This window comes from Gymnogyps californianus, chromosome 1 (assembly GCF_018139145.2).
Source record: "Gymnogyps californianus isolate 813 chromosome 1, ASM1813914v2, whole genome shotgun sequence".
Lineage (NCBI taxonomy): Eukaryota > Metazoa > Chordata > Aves > Accipitriformes > Cathartidae > Gymnogyps > Gymnogyps californianus.
In genome coordinates this window covers 162819975-162844484 of record NC_059471.1, presented here as the reverse complement: position 1 = coordinate 162844484, position 24510 = coordinate 162819975, and the positions used below count along the sequence as shown (strand labels likewise).

The window sequence follows — 24510 nt, the reverse complement described above, 5'->3', positions numbered from 1 at the left end:
TATGCGGTGAGAAGGAATTTTATTTATACTCCATCCTGAGAGGCCCCTCAAGGCTGAAAGTAAAACTAGGCTTTGCTTGGGTGGGGGGAAAGGAAGAGGAAAGCTTGCTGTGATTGGCATAGAGAACACAATTCTAAACCATCCCAGGCTGCTGCCCTGGCACTCAACATGTGGGTTTTTGTTTTCTACTCTCCTTTAGAGCAGGTCAACAGCACTCCCTCGCAAAGCAGATGTGGTAATTGTGGGCTTGGTGCAGAGCTGGTCTGTGCCAGCAGGGGTGATCGGTATGAGGATTACCTAAGGCAGAACACCGAAGCACAGGGCTGCTTTCCTTAAGCCTCCCAGGAACTTTCCACCACCTTGCTGAAGGCTTCCTACCAAAAACCTTTTTTTAATACAAGATTCGTTGTCCTACTTGTGTTTATATCCAAATATCAAGCATTTAACTCCCGTTTTCTAACAGCCTCTAACGTCCGTTCACATTGCAATACACCATTACTTTTGTTTGGCACTTGGCTGAGGCTCCCATCCATCCAGGTTCCCCCCTCCATCATCTTCCACCAGCAGTTTCCCAAGGGCAGCTTGCCCACATTGCTATTTGTCTGGGATTTGTGGATATGCTGATGCTCACAACACAACTGGTGTTATGCAGATGTTGTGCTCTGGTCACATCTGGGTCTTCCAGGTGTGTAATGCCCTGGTATGAGTTATTGCCTAGGCAGCCAGCACTGTATATACATGCAGAGAATAAGGCTGTATTTTGGGAAGCCCTCAATGGACCAGCCACATACATGGTGCCCAGCCAGTGCACAACACACAACATGTTCTTACATGATGGGATTAACTCCACGTGCACACAACTGGGTTTACTACACACATACTCCACAGCTGAAGCATTTCTGTTCAGGAAATCCCCAAAATATATATAATATACAGTAACCAACCACACATGCCCTACATCTGGCAGATCACCAGATTCAACACAGGGTGACGGGGCACCCACACGCCATCTCGGTGCAGTGTCTATGGGACATCCACACAAGCTTACCTCATGCCCACACTTCAGTGCCAAAAGGTGTACAATATATTCCAAGTGAAATAGGATCTTTTAATATCACATATCCAAACAATAGTTCTCATTTCAAAATGCAAAATAGGTCCTTTGAAGATCAGCTGCTCCCAGGCTGTGAGAGCAGGATGGGGTACAGCTGACTGGCACAACTGTTGAGGTCAGACCTCATTTCTTTGGTAAGATACATGCCGGGAACAAACGCGAATGCAGAGTTGTACCAAAAGTGTCCATTTAGAAGACTAATTATTACTCCACGTCCCTTATTAGAGATTTGCATTTTAAAACAGTCATATACATTAAATAGCTCTCCAACGTCTAAATAGCGAACATTTGAAGTAGCATATATTCTGCTACCCCCATTTTAAGAACAAGCAACACATGTGGGAGAGAAGGGAAACATTAAAAACAGGCTGTCTGTCTCACACAGTTTATTTAACAATAGGTAATAAGAAATCAATTTTTAACAGTCTATACAGTGATCGAAAGTTCATATTTATAAGTAATCAACTTTAATTGCATGATTTACAACATTTGAGGGTTTTTTGCTTTCTATTTTCAAGTTTTACAGAAAGTGGAAGAGGGTGGGAAAGGGGCATGGGAGAGAGAAAGCAAGCATAAAGAAGAAACCCCAGGGACTTTTTCTCAGGTTAAAATCATCCCGTTGGAATTGTTTCTTACCCTCTTTTTTATTTTTTTTTCCTTTGTTAGATGTAAAAATAACGAAAAAAATTCTTTCAAGAAAACAGAAACCACAATATATATACTACATCCATTTGGCAGCTGCCCCTGTGTATTTGCAAAAATGTTGTCTTCTCTCTACATGTACAAATTATTTTAATACTTGAAGTTCTTTTTAAGCTCAGACTCTTGTATAGAAAATTCTTGGAGGACAAAAGTAGACTTCAGGAGGGGACTGAGTTATTTAATATTTTTACATTTTTCAAAGAATTGACATATTTCCAACCAAAGAGGAAAAGATTGGTATTTATTTTTATATATATATATTTATATATGTAATGTATTTTTAAAGCAACATTAACCCCTTTTGTCCTCCGGTTTTAGGAAAAGGTTCTCCTGTGGGTTTTTTTGTTTTGTTTTTTTGTTGTGTTTTTTTGCAGTGACATGAAGAAAAACCAGAATAGGGAAAATGTTTACCATCTGCCTCAGTAAATAATAACTATCAATATTACATATTTTCATTAATTTAAAAAAAAATAAAAACCTATTGGAGGCATGAGTAGGGCATCCTTTGGTGAACAGCCAAAAGACCACCCTCTTCCCCCAACCTCCCCAACGCACACGAGGAAAAAAACCAAGAAAAAGGACTGGTTATGATTCCAGCCATAACAAAAATATATTCTTTGTACTCTACTGTCCCTCAGGTTCATTGTTGGTTTGTTTTTAAAACCACAAACTACTGCTGCAGAGTTCAGATGTGTTCCAGGGAAAAATGTTGTTTTAGCTAAGAAAGATTCAAAAAAATTTGTCTTCAGTACAAAAAGTCTTGAGAAAATAAGTTTTTTTCTTTTCTTTTTTTTTTAATTTTTTTTGCTCCCAAAATGCTACAATGTGTCTAGTGTATGTCTAGTGTACTCTGTGAAAGGTTTGAATTCAAGTCTGAGTTCTCGGAGCTGAGCCCCAGTTCCGTGGCGCTTGTACCATGGAGGCCTGCCATGCCAGGATTGCTAGCAAGCTGGGAAAGCATTGCACTCTGGTCCGGGCTGGCAAAGTGCCCTTGATCCATGGGGTTAGCCTGGGCAGCTACCAGTCCTGGATGTGGGGAGCTGGTCTGCGGCGAGACGTGGTGTGGAGAAGGCTGAGGTTGCATCCGAGGGGATGGGCTGGAATGGGGGGGCTGGGACTGGGGCCGCGGTGAGGGTACAGGCTGCGGAGAACGCACTTGATTGGTGAGCGATGAAGGGAGCTGCTGGCCCTGTAGGTGCGGGGACTGGGCCTGATTGGGGAGCATGTGCTGTTGGGGGCTCATAGGATTGGGCTGAGCTGGGGACCCCATCTGCTGCTGAAGTAGCCTCTGCTGGAAAGCCTGCTGCAAACTGGCTCCTGTCTCTGCACTCATCGCCTGTGGAAGCTGGCTTATTTGTCCCATGTTTCCTTGCTGCATCTGCTGCATGTGATGCTGCATTCGCTGCTGCTGTTGCTGCTGCTGCTGCTGTTGGGGATACCCGACGCCCTGGGGCTGCTGAAACTGGTTGTGGTTGGCCATCCCCGGCCCCAGTGCTGGTCCTGCTCCCTGCTGCTGTTGTTGCTGCTGGTGGCGCTGCTGCTCAATCATCTGGTGCCGTCTCATCAGGAGGTCTCGGAACTGGGGAGCCATCCCCGAGTGATTCATATTCATCTGCTGCGCCTGAGGATTCATCCCAGCCATGGCCTGCTGCGGCTGCTGCTGAGGCTGCTGCTGGGGCATGCTGGGCCTCTGCACTCCTGCTTGCATGGGGTTCATGTTCTGCATGGCTGGGTTGGGGTGCACCCCTCCTTGCTGCCCTTGCATGGCCTGCTGCGGCTGGAGACCTGGCTGACCCTGAGGGATGCCAGGCTGACCTGTCATCCCCTGGGGGGTTTGGGACCCCGCATACTTGGCAGCCCGCTGCTTGATGAAAGCGGCCAGCAGCTGAGGATTGGAGTGAAGGATGTTAAGCACCTGCTGCTGCTGCATGGGTGAGCTAGGAGACCTGAGAGTCCGCAGTAGGTTTTGTAAGGCCGCCTGGGGCAGAGGTGGTTGTTTGGGCTGAGCAGCGCCAGGCACCTGACCCATCCCTGGCTGAGGTGCCATATTCATCGGCTGACCTGGCTGGGCTACTGACATCATAGATGGCCTCTGCATTCCTGGCTGCAGCTGAGCTTGGGGTAAGCCCCCCTGCACCCATGGTGGCTGCTGCTGGATTCCTGCTGGCCCCATTCCTTGATCTATATGACCACCGGGCCCTCTGCCTATCTGTGGAGGGTTCATTCCCATCGGTGGCATCTGGGGCATCTGGTGCTGAATCGGCCTTTGGAAGATCTGAACCTGTGCCATCTGACGCTGGGTCTCCGCTGCCCGCTGGATCTGCATGGCCATTTCCACTGCTGCTGGAGGAGGACCCTGAACTGGTGGTTGAGGTGGCTGGGGTGGAGTTGGAGGAGTCACCTGGCCACCTGCCTTGCCCTGGGACACAGCGCTGGGAGGCTGAGTTCTTGGCATGGTGTAGGGTGGCATACTGTTGGGAGGTGCAGGTTGAGGCTGCGAGGCAGGCTGGGGCGGAGGCTGGGGTTGCGGGGTTTGTGGTGTTGGGGGCTGCTGGCCTGTTGGAGTTGTTGGGGTAGCTGGCGTGGGCGAGGGTAATCCTTGCTGCTGGCCTACCACACCGGTCCGCTGCATACTCGCCATCCTCCTTCGGAGCATCTGCGCCTGTTGCAGGCGGTGCTGGAGTTGTTGTTGACGGAGCTTGTGTTTAATGTTGAGGCAGAAGGGCACTGGGCACTTGTTCTCCTGGCAGTGCTTTGCATGGTAGCAGCAGAGAGCAATAAGTTGCTTGCAGATGGGGCACCCTCCGTTGGTTTTGCGTTTGCAGCCTTTGGTGTGTTGGACAACCCGTTTCATCTTCTGACAGGACGGCAGTGAGCAGTTGGCATTACGACACTGGCAGGCATGGACCAGAGACTGGATACAGCGCTGAATGCTCAGGCGGCGGGAATCACCGGGGCTCTGGGTGGTTGCAGTCTGCTGGTTGTTGCTCTCATCATCTAGACCAAGGCCTAATTTTTCCATCTTGTGGTCATGGTTTTTAGTGTTATAGCAGGTGATGCACAGGTCATAATCCTGGAAAGACAACAAAGGAAAAGTTATCAGTGTTCCTGAAACTCCATACAATAAATAAATGATGTCATGCCACCTCAACAAATTACTCCCAGTCTGTTCCAGGCAATTGTTTCTCTAGGGAAAAATTCAATCTTTCATGCCATGAGAGAAGGTACTACAGAAGGAATAAATCCAAATTATAGCTAGGGGAAGTCTGTGGGTGTAAGGGTGTCTGAAATCTACACAAATACATATAGCTTGAAAAACAAGGTTGCTCTGAGCTAGTAAATCGGAAATTATTCAGCTGGGCCAGAAAAATCCCTTTCTTTCCTGATAGGAAAGGAGAAGAAAAAGGCAAGAAACAAATAGCTGCCCATCTGCTGCTGCTTCAGAAGAAGAGGGCAAGAGTGGCAGGAGAGGTACCGATTTTCAGAGAAGAAAGGAGAATGAAAGCTGCATTTTCAGTTTTCAGGTGAGTTAAACAGCAGAGCGTGCTGACAGAAGAACAGAACAGCATTGACATTCTGTGAAAGCAACGGCACACAAGTTTGGGCTCAATAATTGATCTTTAAGAGAAAGATCCGAGTCCTCAGGATGCACTAATCCATAGGAAATTTAGAATTTATTTTCTGGTATATATGAGGAAATGGGAGCATCAAATTTTAATCAGAGCTTTTCAGAACTGAATCCGAGACAGTCATTTACTTCCAGCAGGTTAAAAAATTAAGTTCCAAGCCAAATTCAAGGTTAGTCCAGCTTCTGGAGGGCACACCATTGACCCACACCACTGGACTTGATCTTCAAACACACTGGTATTGCACACTCTTCTGAAGACAAAAATGCTGTTTGCAGCATTCTACAGAGAGACAACAGGGTAGTGGAAGAGTCACCCAAGTATAGGAATCTGACTTCTAGCATAGCAAAACCTCTATGCCAGTAAACCAATGGAGTACCCTATTTACAGAAATACGGCAGCACAATACTTCTGACTCTGGAAGAAGAAAGGATGCATTGCTCTTCAGAAAAAAAAAAATCAGCTGATCCTACCATTACAGCTCAAGCAGTTGCTACAGTTCAACTGCTTAAGAAGCAGCAGCACCTTAAATAACTACAGGAAATACAATTCTACTTCAGTTCTCCACAGCTTGAAAGTAGAAGACAAAAATCACACCAAGTAGCAGATTAGTAGAATCGCTTGTTACAGAAAACATTTCCTCTCCTTTCTTTCTGACCTGCCAGAGGATGAGCTGTACAGATCTTTTGCCATCAGTTAATACTGAGAAATTAGTTCAGATAAAGAGCACTCTGGACACAAAGATACGGGGACACAAGTAGGGAAAACTTCACCAAGCATACCTCACAAACAGTGCAGTGCCATCTGGTCTCCACGTGATGCTTGCACTCGTTGCAGGTGTAAACAAAGCGGTCTTGGCTCTGGGTATGCAGTTCCACCAGCATGCACATGGTTGACCACTGAGCCCTTCGTAGTGAGGAGAACTCCAGGTGCTTGTCTCTAGCAAGGGTTAGGAAAGCATCACGCCCATCCATCAGGTCACATGGAATGAGTGGGTCAGGCTCAACGATGGGGGGCAGGGAGTTGGCTGCAGGGCCAGCAATGAGACGGATGACAAAGAAGACCTGAAAAGTAAAAAGACTTAATATGCCACCACTTGTCAAGATGTTTTGGTCAAACTTCATTACACAGAGTGTACAATTCCAGGACCAACTAACACTTGAATGATGTGCCACCAGGGTGGTGTGCTTGTAAGGACTGGGAAATTTCAAACCTCTGGGCGCCCTGCAGGTGCGCCTTCTTCAGAAGCCTTAGCTAAGGAGCACTGGACTGAACAGTAACAGTAAAACTTCTGTGACAATCTAGACTGTTAGGAAGTTCTGTACAAGCACAGTTGTATTGATCCCCACTGCCCTTGCAGCAAAGAGTGCCCAGGCTTACTGGTACTTGTCTGGTGTTTCACTCAATTCTCCAGCTACACCTGTATAATTTACAGGGCACAACTCTGTTTGAAGTATCAAAGCTTTGTATACCTCTCTACTTAAGTAAAATACGTATTTCTCATTCTATCAACTCTTACCTCCTTGTGCTTCTCCATAGTGGCATACAGCTTTTGGGAGAGGTCATTGGACACATTGGGCATGCCAGGCTTTTTCTTATTGCCACGACTCAAGCTGCTCTTGTTCTTACTTGTCTTCTTATTGTTCTTCTTTTTGGCATTTTTGCTGTCTCCCTTGCTCACCTATTAATTTTGAAGGCATTTTATGTCAGGTATCTAAGTCACACCACATCAGCATTTTATTAATTTCACATCTTCTGTAACTGCAGGACAAAACACACTTTACAATAATTTACTCCGAAGACACTTACCAGGGTCCCCTGAAACATTAAGTTAATCCCATTAGAATCACTCCCGAAGATATCAAGATGAGGAATACATAGTTCTAAAAATATTAAAAGCATAAATGCTCAGGAGGTGCAAGGGAAATGTTATTTACTGAAACCTGTTTGTCTGCTATAGTTTAACACTGAAGAACCTCTTGGATAATCACAAAGGGGTTCAGCAGATGGCTTCTCAATGCAATTCAAAACTAAAAATAACTGAAAAGTACAACTGATATTGCACTAACCAGAAGTAAGACTTAATCCACCTAGATTTAGTTTGTTACAGCTCTGACAGATTTATTTTTATTTTTTGATAGACTGCATTAAACTGATTTTGATATGAAGCTGTTCTTCTGAGTCCAGAAGGCATTAGTAGCACAATTTCTAGTATGCACCTTCCTCCTGTCATATCCTGCAACAGTCGAACAAAACAGGTCAGCTTAATTTCAATTATAATCAATTAGCAATGAACAGTTTATTCCTCTCTGTGCTTCTCAGAGGGCCCCTCCAAACACTACAGCATATGATGATCAAGGATCAAAGCAATTCTTATCCAAACAAGCATTTTTCCTAAGCTTAAAATAACTTTGTCAGGATGGAAATTTCCAGTGAACATGAATGACTATCACTTCATTTGAGAGTACATTGCCTCATTTTCAAGAAGCGAAACATGGGGTCAATAAAGAGTTAAAATGATTTTTAACAATAAAGGTTAAATAGTAATATGCTGCAAGCTTCCCCCACCGCAGGATTGTGGGGCCAAACTGCTGTGAAGGATCAACTAAGTGTTGATCAACCTCACACAGAGCTAGGTCAGATTCCTCACGACTGGTTTCTGGTATAGTAGAGAGATGGGAACTTGCAGTTATGCCAAGTGGAAAACAAACCTTTAAATAATACCTTCCTAAGATGTTAGTTAATGCAAATTTGATACCAAGTTGTCTAATTCCCAGGTTACTCTTGCACTTAGTTTATTCAAAGTCCTTGAAAGGAGGTATTGCAAAGAGCAGCACAGGAGAACCACAAAGTCTAGCTGTGATGTTAAACCCAACTGACTTTTTTGATCCAAAGGTCTTTTAGGAAAAAGATTAATTCTAAAGCCCAACAAAAATCTAGTATCTAATAAGGTGATGAAGCAGCAGTGTTTAAACAGAGTTAATGAACAAGTACTACTGTGTGAGCAAAACTACTAACCTCATCCTAGATTCACCACCTCTTCCATAAAAGCTCAGAAGATCCAAGGATAGGCAGATGCATAAATTCTGCATCTGTTCATTTTCAAATTTATTGTTGAAATAAGAGGCATACCTTTTTTTGTTCTTTGTGGAATGGGAAAGCACAGTTGTTACCCATTCTCCAAAAAAATTGCACAAGATACCAGCAAGAAATCGCTCTAGTTTAAGTAGCCCAACAACAGTTCAGCAGTAATTTGTGCTTCAGATCCTCAATGCCTTAAAGCTTTCTACTAAAAAAACCTATAGAGAGTAAACTACCAAATCACAGCGCTCTGTTACTTTCTCAGAACATTCTGCTAAGATTGGTATTATAACATCTAAGTTAGAAAGAGAAGAGTTAGCCACTTTTCAAAAGCTAAAGCTTAAGGAAAAAGCTTCCAAGCCAAGCTGAGGTTGCAGCATGAACATTGATAACAACTGGATTTCAGCAGCAAAATATTCAACTAGCAGCTGTTTCAATCTAATTGACTTTGGTAATTAGTTAGGTTTATGGCCATATGAACAGCCACTGCTCATACGAATGTAGCTTAGTGGTATTTATAAGATGTAAAATTGAAATTTATATTAGAGTGAAGCTAGAAAGGTGGAAAAGCCAGTTAACCAAAGTGCTTAGGCCCCTCCCCCTTTTTTTTAATTTAGCCATATGTAATCACAACTTATACATTAGATCATGAAATAACAGAAGCATTCTTACATCCGTGCTTTCATTACTAGTGTTTTCTTCTCTCTTCCGTTCTTCTTCCTCTTGCTCTAGTTCCTTAATGCTCTCCTCTAGAACATTAGGCCAGAAATCACCTTCGAAGTAAGGTAGCTCTTTTGCACTCGTTAGACGATCTTCTGTTGCCTGCTTAAATATATCCTGAAAAAGAGCAGAACACTTGGTTACCACTATTACACGTCACATAAGTAAAGGCAACCTTTTCAAGAAGCAATAAAAAAAGGCATGAGCAGATCAAACAAAGGAGAGCTTAATATTTCAATTCATTTTATGAGAGCACATTCTAAGTGCAGATTTAACACTGCATCAGTTACAGACAGTTTGTCAAATACATTTCAAATATTCCCACTCCGAAGAAATAAATCATTACCATGTGCTAGGCTTCCATATGCATATTGACCAAATAGGACAATATGATCACTCTATTGTCAACACTAGCTGAAGTCCTGATAATTCCAAAGATTTTTACATACTTCTAACTGCGTCAGCAGCCGAACACTGCAATTTTATTTAATACAGGAAGATTAAAGATTCCATATATTTTCTTTGTATTAATCAAATGAGATTTGCTCTCTTGTACAGTATTCCTCAAGAATTTAGTTTGTTCTAAGGAATCATTTCAAATCTCTGGCTAGAACGATTTCAGAAGCTACATGCTTTGAAAAGGATATATTTTAACTCTAAACTTTTAGGGCTCAATTCACTTAAAACTAATACAAGTAAACTCCAAGAATCAGGCACAATGCATCAGGCAAGGAAGAAACTAAGACAAGACTGGTCAAACCCCTCTCCCCAATACAAACATACACTTAACAAACCTTGTAATCATGGACAATGCGCTCTGACACAGATTTGTCCAGCATCTTTTTGTACCACTCTTGCAGTCGTTTGGGTTTAGGTATCTTTTGGTCAGGAGGATGGCAATGGAAGATGTAGTCATCTCCTTCACTAGGTGGGCATGCCCAGATATGTCCAGTAGTATACCTAGCATCATTAGACAAAAAAAGTACATGTGGGCTCTGATGATTAACACTAGAGCTTGATCTCTTCTCTGCCACGAGATGGAGCCACCACAAAGTTGGCTGGTGTTACCAGATGGACAATAATTATAACTCTCCAAGATTTTAATTCTAGTGTTCATTCCGGCTTCATTCATGCGATAGCATTACCATCTTTTCACTAATTTTTAAAAATTCAGTGCTACATGTGGAGTAGTTTATATAAAGTGTGCACGTTTTCCAGTCTAGATAAAAATCAAAGCCTGATACAGACCTGCAATTGCCACCTCCCAATTAACTAATAAGAGAAAGATGGAGATTAGGTATTTCAGTAGTAAAAGCCAGAATTCTTTTTCCTTGAGACAGTGCAGTCATTCATTATCTAGCAACATTTTAAAAACAGATTTACTTAAACACACAATTCACTTTTCCACTGTAAATCCTCTGGTTTTTAACTTTGAGGATCAGTTTTAAAAGGTTTCACAATTATATCTGGGAATAAACAGTCACTGTCAACCTATGCTATGGGGTGTACAATCTAAGTACTATGAAGACAGATGACATCCAAATAGTAGCAGCTGCAGAGAATATAATACCACAAAGATCACTTCTTCATCCTCAGTTCTTCTCTATTATTTTTTCAAAAGAACTCCAGTAGGAGGAATAATCCAATCTCAAGTTAGAGAAAAATAACCATCCTTGCTGTGTTGAGAAACAGCTCTGCAGAACCCTACCCAAACCCTGGGAACTGCAGCCAGTTGTCATTCCTTCTGCCTGAGAAGGGAGAGATGATACTGCGTGACCAATATTGTTTTCCCAAAATGAGAACCTGATGTTACCCATTAGCACAGAAAACACCATTAAGTAAAACTGAGGCCTGAGCTCTATGAGCAATTTTAGACTCACAGGTTAGAAAATACACAATAAAAAAAGCAGAAAGAAGTCTAACGTATGCCTTTGAAGTACTAAGGAATATATCATCTCACTGAGGTACTGAAGACAGTACCACCCACCTCCATTCTGACTCCCCTAATTTTTCTCGTGCAACTACTTTAAACATAGTCCCTAACAGTTTCTTCATGAATAACTCTGCCAAGCTACACCAGATACCTTTAACAATAGACTGATGTTTACTTCACTGCCTTTTCTACCTCAGTAATCGTGGTCATTTAATTTCCACCTTCCTCATTTCCTCAGTTGTTCTGTGTTCTCTTTCGTGCTGTCCCAAGTATACGCTCCTCTTTCTCTTCTAACTTTTCAGTTTGTCACAATTTCAACTACTCGTTCTATAAGAGATTTCTTAGTGGCCTTACACAGCTGTTAAGGAGTTAATCAGCACAGACAGAATACACTTTCTTTTCTCCTTATAAACATGGGTAAGAACTTACTTGCCAGCCCAGAGGAATGACCTGATTAAATCAGAGGCATTACGAGAGGACTGCGCTATCAACAAGGCCAGCAAAATTTTATGGTCCAGACAAAAAGGCTCACTTTTTCTACTTAGACCTAAGGAAGTTTTACATAAGTTTGGAAACCTAAAAATATCTGAAGCATCAGCCTCTCCTGAAAAGCCTGCAATCCCTTTTTGTCTTTTCTCCTTTTCTGCTATACACAGTTGTTGCCAAGCTATTCTATCATCAGCTGATATTTAGGCACCATATTCTGCACAAGAGGATGTAGTAATTTCATTTGCAATAAGAACTACCTAGCACAAATGCTGCTCAGAAGAAAACATTAAAAGACTTACCCTAGTTTCTTGACGTATTCTAGATATCCAATTAGTATTTCGTGATAGACAGCAGTCCTCAAACATTTAGGGCGAAAGAAATGAACACTGTCAAGGTAAGATATATACACTCGCCTAAAAAAACCAAAAAAGGCATGATGAGAAGCAGAGATTTCAAAAGAAGTTCTACAAGTTTATTCACATTTTATACATTTGCAGCATCCAATACAACAACAATCTTCAAAGCCTCTGATCCTAATTTACCTCTAGAACTCAGCTTTCTTTTGATATCCTAGCCTCATCTCTCTAAAATTATCCAATCCCTTCCTTGAGAATACTGACAACTGATCCTTAAGGCAATACTGTCTGCCAGCCAGCATCTCGAGTAAGAAGCAACTCTTAACTGACACATTCCCTACAGAAGCTACTTTGTATTCTAAAAGCTAACAGCACTCAGAGTCTTCACATATGCAACACTGAAGCTCTATACAAGCCTCAGAAGGTTCATGCAACTGAGACAGTACCAAAATAAAATAAACTTTCATGCAGCTCCTCACCTTTGATTGGGTGGAGGACAGTCTGAGCCATACTCCTGTACATGCATCCCAAAGAAGCACAAATCTACACCATCAATCTCCTCAAAGGCAAAAAGCGCTTTTGTTCGATAAGGGAAAGACTCAGCCATCTCTCCGCTGTCTACAAACCTGCAGATTACAGAGGGTAAAGAGGAATATATTCACATATTGGAGAATACATGTCACTAGGTAAAGGCAACAATGATGAGGGCTACTGTAAGTGTAATTTTAGTGCAATTTTAAAGTCAGATGCTTACAGACTACTCAAATACAAGGCATCCGCTTTGTACTATGAAAAAGATGACACTCATCACAACTAATTAATATGCTGCCGTAACATCTGTTTGTCAAGAACTGGTCAGCAGTGAGGTTTTGAATATTTTTTTGAAATAGTACCATGTAAGTAAATTCAAATAGCTTCCACCTCCCCCAAAAGAAAGCAAATTTAGAAGTGGAAAGAACATACCTTGCTTTCATTCCTGGTTTTACTTCAACAGTTTTGTCAGATGCGTGTACCACCCTAACTGTAACCTCTCCTGCCTCAGGGTGATTCTGTCGTCTTAGGAAATCATTGACTCTGTTCTCCAAGAAGGTACCAAGTCTTGTAGCCGGTAACCCTGCAGGAGAAAAATACAGCTCTAAACATATACAAAACTGAACTGTTCAAATGTGATTTCTCTATTCGGATGTTAAATGAAAAGTGACTCTTAATTTATGCAGTATGTTACCATAAATGAAAGCTTTATCTTTAAACACTAACACTTCTAGCTGGGGTGAGCTGCTTTTCACCTGCGGGTACGTTTATCGTTTATAAGTTATTTAAATGAAGAAAGAATCTGTATTTCAACCCCATTTCTATCTGTCTTAAAAGTCAATCACAGTTAAGGCTTCTCCTGAATAGAAGCTATTAATTACTTAAACTGGATTACAAAACACTGCTCTCAGACATAGCTTCAAGAGCAGATGTTGCATTTGAAAGTATATTCTGTCTATAAAGCCACAATAGCCAAGTTAGTCTCTCCACTTACCAGAAGAATATATTTCAATAATGGAAAGAACAACTAAGTACAACTGTATGTGCAAGTAACGTAGTTAGTTTAGAAGTTTCTCATTTTCAAACAACCTTCGTACAAAAGAAGTACAAGCATAACGTTAACTGACAAAAACCTAAAGCTGAAAGGGAGTTTAAGACTTCCGGTGTAACAGGGCCTGTCTCATTGCTGTCCATTACTTCTGGTAGAGTTACATATCTGCCAATCAGCTTTTCATTTTTCCACTTTGACACCTTTCAGTAAAGCATCACTATACTACATTAAGTATGCAATACATACAGGTTGCTAGAATCAAAAACCTGCAAAAACTGTGAAAGAACCCTTGTATTCTTCCTGTATTCTTGGTGAATCTAGGGAGTTTTGATTTTGGAGACTTTGGAAAAAGACTCAAATGTTGAAACCATTCATTGAATGGATTGCTGAATCTTGATGCTATTGGTTGGCCAGGTTTTTTTTGTTTTTGTTTTTGGTTTTTTTTTTTTAGCAGAAATGTAAATATAGTCACTATTTCTAAGAAGTACACCAACCTAAGAGGCTTCTGAAAGACTTACTTTGTTTATAGAACAGATGGACAATGACTGCACAAATTTCCTCCTACACTGCCTTCAAATCAGCTGCCTTGATCAAGAGGAAAAGTCTATAGAGAGTTTTGTCACCAGGTGATGCAACCTTTATCTCCCTCCATCAAAGTTTTTAAGAGCAGCAGTAATCACAGTGACTTGAACACGTTATCATAAATCTAAGTTAGACTGCAGTCACATAGCAACTATTTCCCAATGCTATTAATACTGCAATTGAGATAAAAGGATGTGTATCTTGCATTAGCAGTGCTCTAAAACAGTATGTTAACCCTCTACAACAGACTATTAACCAACAACACCACCTGCGAATGCAAACATTCTGAACATCACAGAACTGGTGTTCAGAACTGACCAAAAGTATCCTCCTTTAACTCAAAAAAACCTGAAATAAATGCAAAATGAGCATAAAAACCACCTCTTTCCCATTCTTAACAAATCATTTAAGATTTGGTGGTGCAAGTCTCAGAATCTTACTTTTAGCAGAGAATTTGTTCTCTTTCCTGGTGCGTCCTGTTTTCTTTAGGCAGCCATCACAGACAAAGCTGAAGCAAAAATTGGAGAAAGTGAAAAACCACCCCAAGTTAGACCGTAAAGTTCCTTAGCATCTTACCATTAGAAGCAAAATCTTTCACCAGATCTTATCTGGTCTGGAAAATACCTTAAGTGAAATTTGAAATAAAAGACAGCACAAAGAACAGTGCCAGCAGAAACAGCCCAACTGTTTCAGAGCTGCAGAGGAGGATCTAAGCTCCAGGAGGTGCATCTCCTGTCAATCACCTATGTGACCACCTGCAAGCCCGGCAGGTCTAACAATATTGGCTTACAGCATTCTTGGAACAAATAGTCTCAAACTGCTGTCTCTGATGAAGATGAGATACCGCAACACATAAAGCAAAAGGCTGGGGTTTTTTCCTAAACGCCCAAGTACACTGTAGCATGAAATGACGGGCAGATTCTTCCTCAGTTACAGGATGTCTGCTCTCTTCTGCAGCAACGTGGATGGGACAAGTGAACGGTAAGTCATAGCTTTCTTGTCAAGAAAGGGAACATTTAAGCTCTTACAGAGCTTTAGCTACATATAAGTTATCAGCTTGTTTAAAAAGCTTTTAAAGCAATCAGAAGAAAACTCAGTATGTTGATCAAGAACTATGGAGTATCTAAAGAAGACTAGATTGTTTTTCAGATTTAATCTGATCACCGAGGTCAAAAAAGTGAATTCACCTGTTAAATTCTTTAGTTGTTACAAAATTTTTTGAAGATGACAAAGCAATATGATTTGTACAGAAAATAGATCAGTATGAAATTGTTACCAGAACTAAAAACATCTTTTCATGAAGGACTAGTATCTTTAAACATAAAAGGCTTAAACATAAGGCTGAAAGGCCCTCTTCCACACAAAGGAATGTTAGAAACATTTAAGATTAGAAACAACTTCACACACAACACACTAAGATATGATATCTAAATTTGATGTTACCCTATAGATTCTGTAAAATTTTCAGGTGGGAATGCAACTTCTTCCATTAGACACTCATTTAAATATAACCAATATAAGGAAGTTTATGCAATAACGCTAGTAAATCTATCATATACTCTCTAATTAAGAAGGGGAAATTCCTCACCCAGAAGGCCAGATTATCTCATTATGAAGAACACAGATCTGGTGCATTTTTCTTCCACACTCTATACATTCAACAAATCTGTAGAAGGAAAAAAACAGGGAATGGAAGGAAGGTTAGTAGTATTATTACTTGCTTGTATATTTTGTAATATTTTATTAGAGGAGTTCTAGCATTTAGGCTCTTGAGCCAATTTAACATAGAAGGCATATCTATGCTGAGAACAGCCTCCAGAATGAATTAAGAATCTGTCAGCTCAAGTCAGGTAGACTACGCAGGGACACATTATTATTATCATTTGCTTGCCTTACTGCCATCCACTTCACTCATTTTTTAAAGTGAAGCCCTTATACGGATAAAATCTGTAAACTGCTTGTTGCTATAATGAAGAGAGGAAAATGGATTCACAGGTGTCAGAAGCAAAGAACCAGGAGAAATAGTTGGCTGCTAGTTGCCCCACTATGCTTGGAAGTCTGGCATACATTGCAAATACACTGCAGAAAGGTGGGAAGGAAGAAAACAGAAGCAATATCAAAGTCACTTTCAGAAGACTAGCAGAGATTTAAGGACAACTGAGGTTAAGCGATATTGTCTACTTCACAGATGTTGGTGAACAGAATTCTCCAAATACCTAATGTTGCTTCAGGTATCAGGACAATTTGACTCCTGAACATGTCTGTAAGAGTCTCAGACTTTGAATGAATAGCTGTCATTTATGTAGAGCATATGGTATCATACTGTAAGTTAGGCTTGTATTCTAGCGTTAGGCTGTATCTTCACTACAAAGGGAAAGAAAAGTTATCAATCAAGTTACTACTCTCTCCTTCCCACAGCCCCTGTAAAACAGAAGAACTGGCTGACCCTTATGCCCTTAGAAGGATGGCGTGGGAAGAATAAATATCCTTTTTGCTCATTCGAGAATGAAGATAATGTTTGCAGAGTAGCAGCATAGGTGTCTAATGCAGGACCACGTAAAGTGGCCTCAAAAAACCCCTCAGGAATATGAAGAAAAGCAGCTGAGTCACCATCATCTTAACTTTACTGAATGTCTACAGTTCTGCTTCCAGAGCAGTGTAGAAGAACTGGCTGACTAAAATTTAATAACTTTTCCTTCTACTACAGCTGCCTGTAAAATATGACAACTAGAAAAGCCAACAGCACCAAAACAGCTACTGCCAAATGACTCAAATCAGTTCTGAGACTTGAGCATTTGCCACAACAGGGTTTCAAAGCAGAGTTATCTGCATTCATCCCTCTGCTGAATCCACATTCAAGACAACAAAATGCAATAATTTCAGCCCATACGTACAGCGTTACATATTTCTCAAGTACAGCTGTGGTGGTTTGTGTTCTCAGCACAGAATGCCAGATATGCTGCTTACTGAGCAGCCCCTGCTGGCTAGCAGAGCTACATGAAATTTGGAAAATACTGAAAAACAAAGCTGATGGTGAATGAATAACATGTCTTTTAGAAAGCAATTATAATGAAATGAGAACCATTCGAAGTGTGACAGCATTACTTACAGTTCAGGGTCCAGTGTATCATTTTTCCTTTTTGAAAACTGTTCTTTGTTTATCGTGCTACAGAGAAACAGGCAATAAAACTCAGTTTTAACACAAGACAACATACACTCATGCCATACCACACATATCCACACACCAAGACAAAACTTGCAAGCAGATTTTTTTAAACACTTACTGGCACTACACAGAAAGGAGTTGTATTTCACAAACTGACAGACAACTGAAGTGTATGCCACCCTTGACTCTGCCTGTGCAAAACATTCTTTTCTATGGGACAACAGCTTGCAGAGAACCACATTACTCCCTTATTCAGTTTTACTACAGAATAAATGGTAAAACTTGCTGACATTCAAGTTTTGGATCAGTCTGATCAGTATTTCATAGTGAAAGGACTATTTGATATGCCTCTCTGATATTCTGAAGGCAGAGAATTCCAGCTACCTTTGATTACTGAGAAAGGTAGGTTATCTTGTTTCAGATTCCCCTAGCCCTCCTCCTAGATTAACTTCAAAGGATACATTTCAGCTTCCAAACCCTGCAAACCCCAGCCCAGCCGTTACTCTACACTATCTTTACCTTCCCTACAGCATTTGCAAGGCTAGAAATTCCATCTTTTATGACAGTGAGGTCCCAGGTATCTTTTACACCAATCTGGTTCAAAATAGTCCAGAAAAAAAAAAAAAATCATACAAGAACACCCAGATCTCTGAGAATTTACCCCAAAGAGGGTGCTGTATAACACGAGAAGATCAGTACATGCCTCTAGGAGAAGCAATGACAGAGACTCAATCCAGTTTACATGAGGTGCACTAACCTTCCTATCCTTTTATTTTAGTGTTTATTCTGAATAGTGCCACCTGCAGAATACTTCAAGCTCCTGATCAGATAAATGAGGGAAGTTCAATCTCCCAATTACTTCAAACTATTATTATAATATGGTGAGTAGAACTGTAAACAGGACCTGACATACATATTCCTAATCTTTTTTGCTTTTGTTCATTTTACCTACAGGTTGTGGGAAGAGAGGAAGTGAGCAGGATCTCTATGCCCCAGTAAAATGAGTTCCTAAGAGAAAGCCTGTAAGCGGGTGAGAGAACATTCAAAAGTGTACTTGCTCCTCACGCGCAGCCTATAACCTCCATTTTCACTACACAACAACCAAGCATTTAAACCAGCTATGAAAAAGAATACCAGGAGCTGGAAGTACCTTCTTACCATTGCTTGTGTTCAAAGAGCTTTTGATTGTCTTCATTATTGAAAAAAAAAAAAAAAAAGTTTTGTATCCAGCATCTGTGTTTCCAAATGTAGTGTAAAAATCAAAAGCTCTCTATGCTGCCTTCTACCCTGACTCAAAAGTTTGTGGCAAACCATTCCAACTTATGTGTATGAGAAAGATCGTACTCTCTCATGTACATGTATATAGATACTTGCTTCTCTCATATGCAAGTACTTCATATCCCACCTCTCATATTAACAAAACTGGACAATATTGATTAAACTTTGGGTCTTTGCTTCTACTAGACTAATAATCCATACTATCCACAGGGACATGGCCCATTGTACTGACCAGCATGCAAACATTATTTCTTCCTTTTTCCTTCCAGAAAGGCAGATGTACTCTTACATCTTCCCAAGCCCCAATGGATTCTTTCACTACTGTTCTAGATACATCCATCAGCACAACCAGGATTTGGTAACATGCTACTAAAGACAACTTCTACTTCCAGTGAAAGTTAACTCAGTTTGTCCAATTACCAACTCTTGACAACGCTCCCCTTGGCTTCAGACTTTCCTAAGTTTCTCACTTGCTTCTATCTGCAGTGTTCCTGCAATACCCTCTCCCAAAGAGCTTTCTTCAACAGCTCAAAGAGTAACTGCTTGGCACTCATTTGTCCCTCAAGGGCTTCCTTAGTCTCCCAAAATTCTGTTTCAAGATTTTTTGGGGGGAGGTATGAGGAGGGTACAGCAGAATGAAAGACTGTCCCAACAGTTTGCCACCAGCATGGAAAAGGCAACTAAATCCATGCACAGCCTTTTACTGTGATCTCCTCAACAACTGCACAGCATTTCTCATAAGCAGATGGCACTCCAACAGTAAAATATTTGTATGGCAAAAGGAGGTTGCCTGCTTCTGATTTGCATGAAAAACAATCTGAAGTTGAATACAAGTTTAATAGCATAGCCAGTCTATAAACAGAATGGTACATTTGACTATTTCAAACTATGTCTATCACCTACCTGCCTGCAGGCATGGTTATTTTTCTGCAGTAGAATACTTTCACATTTTTTTCAGCAAAAAAGCGATTCTCTTGTTTCCCCTCTATTGGTATAGTTGCAATTTTAAGCACTAAGTGCTTATTTTTCACTACAGTTTGTTCAGTCCAGATTTTAAAGAAAAAAAAAAAATGTACAGCACAACTCCAGGCTTTTATGAAGAATATCTGGTCCACCTTCTACTAGCCTACAAACAGCAAGCGTTACCTAAAACTAACCTCCTTCTCTTTGAGAAAGCCTTATAGACCATGGTACAGCTTATGAATGCACAGCCCAAGCAAACACAAATAACTCACGTTTGAGGTTGTGATGGGTCATCTCCCAGAGAAACGCTCTCCCCTTGGATTTCGTTGAAGCACTTCTCACAGAAATGATACCTGTCAGCAAGAAGGCCATATTTGGGTGAACTGCTCCGTCCACACAACACAGCCCAAGTCAAGCAACGGAGCCACCAATCACAGCAGGCCAAGGAAGGGACAGGAGCAGAGAGCAGGTCATCAACGGCGACAAGGATATTCAATGATGCAGATTTATGGGCCCCACATTGTGTTTGGTTGGTTTGGTTTTTTTGGTTTGGTTTTTTTTTTTGCGCAATCAAAGCCAAGTGCAGACAATGACAAGCATGAAGGAGAAATAAAAAAATAACACACACACGAACAAACAAAGAAATGGGGATTTGCAGGACAAAACCAAAAACATAGAAGCAGGACAAGACAACACAAAGCAGAAAGCCAAGGCAAAGCACAGATTAGCATTAAATCTCTCAAATGGGTTCACAAGCAGCAAATGATTAAAGCAAATTAAACAAGAGTATTCCATTTTAGCATACCCATACCCTCTTCATTTTAATAATCCATGCCACGTACAGCAAAGAATTAAAATGAGAAAGGGGAAAGAGCAGAAGGAAGGAAGAACTGCTACTCTGACTTGTACATCAGCACAGCAGTTCTGTTGGCAGGAGGATCTGCAGGAGATCTATGGAAGAGGGATAGTCTTCCATCTTAAACATATAAATGCTGAAAGGCCACAGGATTCTCTCCCAGTTGAAAGGGAAAGCTAAACATCAGAAGCTTCAAGAACAATAAAAACTGTCCTCAAAAATCTTAGACATTAATTATAGAACTGTCAAACTGTATGTTAACTAAATACGTAACATTAACTACACGCATAATGCTCTACATTGATATGATTCTGCCATAGCCCAGTTTGAGTGTCGAACAGTCCAGGCATCAATACAGCAAGCATTGCAGAGAAAGATTTATACTTGAATAAAATAGTGATTAATTCAAGATTCTACCCCATCCCTCAGAAATGGTCTAAAGCTGTGGCCTCTCCATTACTAAGGCATGTTAATTGAGTGCACAAGACATCTAAAAATAAAAAGAAATAAAAGAAAAATCAAGCAAGTTTTTAAGAAAGCCACACAACCCAACACTATAGCAGCTGTTAGGCTAAAAAGACAGGTCTCAACCCTCTCTCCCAGTTTTTATCTGAGATAATGCAGAGAACAGTACTTCTGGAATTGTACATTTCAGTCTATAGATATATATGCATCTGTGTATATAATAATTTACAAGTCACATGTATGCACCTTTTACAGTGCAAACATTCCCTTCTAATGTTTGAAAACATGTAAAGCATATCAGATTTTGGAATAATAGTCTTTTGGTCCATCTAGTGCTTGCCCATAGATAAACATAAGCAGAAGATACTGACATGATATGAAATGCTCTACACTATGTAAGTCTAAAACTACAACAGTTATTATGGGATACTATAAACTTATTTTCTACTTCTTCATGCCTAAAAACCTCCATTCACTGAAGCCTCCGTTATGAAGCCTAAGAAGGTTAAGATATAACTCCTGTAGCTCTTTAGTTGCTTTCACCTGACCAGGTGCTTAAGAAAACTATAATTATTGCAAAATCTTCCTGGCTTTCAGGTAAAAGCCTTAGTGTTTTTGTTATTCTGGGGTTTTGTTTGTTTGTTTGTTTAAGGTGTTGGAAAGAATGGAGAGCAGGAACTAAATTGATGGAGGTAACCAGCCCTCCGCTCTAACAGGTGTGTTCTGGTGACAGGCCAGGGGATATGGGAGTATTAAAGCATGTATTTCCCTGCTTCTTCCTGCCTCGCTTCCACAATTGGCAAAGAGATGCCTAGCAAGAAACCTTCTTTCAGAAGGCAAATAGGTTTAAATCTGTTATTAAACCCCAAGTAAAAAAAAAAAAAAAAAAAAAAAATCATTCAAAAGAGCTGTAGAAGCGACAGCACTTTACACAGCTGCTGACAGCTACTGCAAGACAACTCCCTTAAGAAAACTTCGGGAGAAAAAGCAAGCATCAATCTACTGAAGATCTGAATACACAAATCTTCCAATGAAAATTTGCATCACAAAAGTAAGTTTGCTCTTCAATGTTAACATCATGAGAAAAACAAAAGACTTGCCAAGTATAATATGTATTATGAGCATTAATATACTTGCTGCATAGTTTACTCAGTGTTCTGCATGAAAAATACTGCTGCATAGTAGGAAGCAAAGACAACAGACTTGTATATATGATTTGTAGATAACTGAACATTTAATTAACTGCAGGATAAAAATTCAGTAAAACATCATGTTTCTGCAAACAAAAGAGGAAAAGCAAAGGCTGTAGTGAACTTTTGCAGAAAGAAATCATTAACACACAAGGCAAACTATTTAAGGGCACTTCCAGCAAATTTTTTATCTTAAAACACAAAGGAGTACACATATAAAGAGGGTGTATACGTAAATACATGCATGCCTTTAACAGATTGATTGCAGCATGCACAAAACGGCACCAAGTGAGTTTTCCTTACCTGTTCTGGTAACTGTAGTAAGTGGCATCTCGAGGGATTGTGCATAGCTGTTTGCCATAGCAACACAAAGTCTGTGGCGAGAACTCCAACTGCAAAGAGGAATGGGTCATCTTAATACTCATACGTGTTTTCACTTGCTCTCCATGGGAAGCAAGCGTGACCCAGACAACAATCATTTCCACCTTATTCTGTGCACAGATCTCACAGTACAGCAAGTGTATGAAGTGCTAGTCATAAAAAAATGTTCAGTGGGCGGCTATTCTCAAGTTAGCTCTTCTCCAAAGACGGAAAAACAGTATCAAAACAAGACAATGGAAATACAGTCTCAATACACAGTGAAATAGAGAGCACTACTTCTGCAGTTACAAAAACACATCTGTTTAATTTGCAATAGCAAACGGGTTCGCCCTAATCAAAATAAGCCTTCAGTTACTGACTTTTTTTCCCCCCAAGGGCTTATATACAAACAGATGATTTAAGCAATAGATAGAATTAGAAGATCCATAAAAACCTCAAAATCAGATTACTCAGGATTGCTAAATCCTGGTAAACTTTCAAAATTTTTGACACACCGTAACTACTAACAACTGCAACTGCTGTATTTTTCCCCCTTCAATACCAGGAAGCAAGCAGCAGACTAAAAATATTTATTTTCTTACCTTTCTTCCACAGCAATAACCAAGGCTCTGCATAACTGGGTCAATTTCTTGCTCAAACACCTCTGCCAGTTTGGAACAGTACTTATATACTCGGGATGTTTTGCGGTTATACAGCCAGGCATTATTGAACATGAGCCAAATGTCATCTACATATTGCCACGGTTCCTGATACTGTCCTGTGTCTAGCTTCCTCTTGATAGTAGAAAGGTCCATGGGGTTTTTCACTATGTCAAAATAATCCTGCAAGAGTGCGCAGCATATCAAAACACTACTACAAAACTATGTTGTGACATGACAGCATGTGCATTCTCAGCATATAAATTCTTCTGCAGTACATCAAGAAAAACAGGTTCCTCCCTGACTTGATCATCAAACTGCTTGTGACATGAAATGAAATCTCTAAGTAATACCATATCACTCCCCAGTGCTTTCTTTTCATTATTCCTTTATTTCTCAGGCTCTATTGCTCTTCCACTCCTGATGAAATAAAGCCACTCTAATTTTAGTCAGCAAAACAAGTATTACAAAAAGTAGGAAATGGCATTGTTTTTGTAGCCACTGTGATCTGAGCATATACACAAGAGCATTAATAGAAAGCAACTGTTTTTAGTAGACCAGACAACCTAATAAACAAAAAGAATAAAAGATATCATGTCTCCTCTAAAGAATGCATTTTTCCAATCCCCCCATCAGTTATGGGACCACTTCTCCTACAAAAGCCCTCAGAATATGACAGCCAATTGAGAGCTTGTTAAAGAATATTAGCAATATTTATCCCTGCTTATAATACAGCAGGCCTTGAATTTTTGCAGTATCTATCCTAAAAAAAAAAAACCCACACCAAAACCAAACAAAAAACCTTTCAGGCAAAAAATGTTGCCCAAAGGACCTAAGTAGGACTTCTATGTATATATAGTTGTGTATAAGTAGTAAACTTGTGTAGTCAATCCAGAGAGTTTAAAACACAGATTGCTGAAGGACAGTAATGTCTTCTGAAGACAATTCTAAAACAAGCAGAAAATTTGACCTAAACAAAAACTATAACTTGAATAGTCTCTTCCTTGCTTGTAACAGATTAATAATCATTGATGGACTTTTTTTTTTTTTAAAGTGGTCTTGATATGCTTAATTTCCCACATATTCAGTGAAGTTTTATATATGATGAAAAACACCTATGGAATTCAGCAATAGAAGCTTCACAACATGAAGCAACATCCACAAAAAGCCCACACAGCACTGGGGATCTGCTGGTAATGACTTCAATGTATGGTATACCTGCTTATTTATCAGAAGGAACACAGAACCGAACAAGCTTTTGAAAAAACAAACTTCCTTAAGTCAGACATTGTATGTTACACTGCCTAAGCCAAACCTCTTCAAATGCATGTTTAACAAGACAGACTTAAGCTGTTCTCAAACAGGTATGTCATAATATAGTAGTTTTG

At 40.3% G+C, this 24510-nt stretch overlaps 1 protein-coding gene across 2 annotated transcripts in view; it reads right to left on the bottom strand.

Moving 5' to 3' along the window:
* Positions 1-1467: 1467 nt before the first annotated feature.
* The window catches only part of EP300 (E1A binding protein p300), a 64284-nt gene continuing 41241 nt past the window's right edge, over positions 1468-24510 (bottom strand). For both annotated transcript variants that reach the window (XM_050915368.1, XM_050915369.1), the window contains 14 exons: positions 23066-23305; positions 22407-22495; positions 19865-19945; positions 17295-17351; positions 15774-15851; positions 14626-14693; positions 12985-13135; positions 12501-12647; positions 11965-12078; positions 10038-10203; positions 9196-9360; positions 6962-7123; positions 6225-6506; positions 1468-4889 (listed from right to left, as the gene is read on the bottom strand). In XM_050915368.1, coding sequence (XP_050771325.1) covers positions 2646-4889; positions 6225-6506; positions 6962-7123; positions 9196-9360; positions 10038-10203; positions 11965-12078; positions 12501-12647; positions 12985-13135; positions 14626-14693; positions 15774-15851; positions 17295-17351; positions 19865-19945; positions 22407-22495; positions 23066-23305 — 4044 coding nt within the window. In that variant the 3' untranslated portion in view covers positions 1468-2645. The remainder of the gene's footprint in view (positions 4890-6224; positions 6507-6961; positions 7124-9195; positions 9361-10037; positions 10204-11964; positions 12079-12500; positions 12648-12984; positions 13136-14625; positions 14694-15773; positions 15852-17294; positions 17352-19864; positions 19946-22406; positions 22496-23065; positions 23306-24510) is intronic.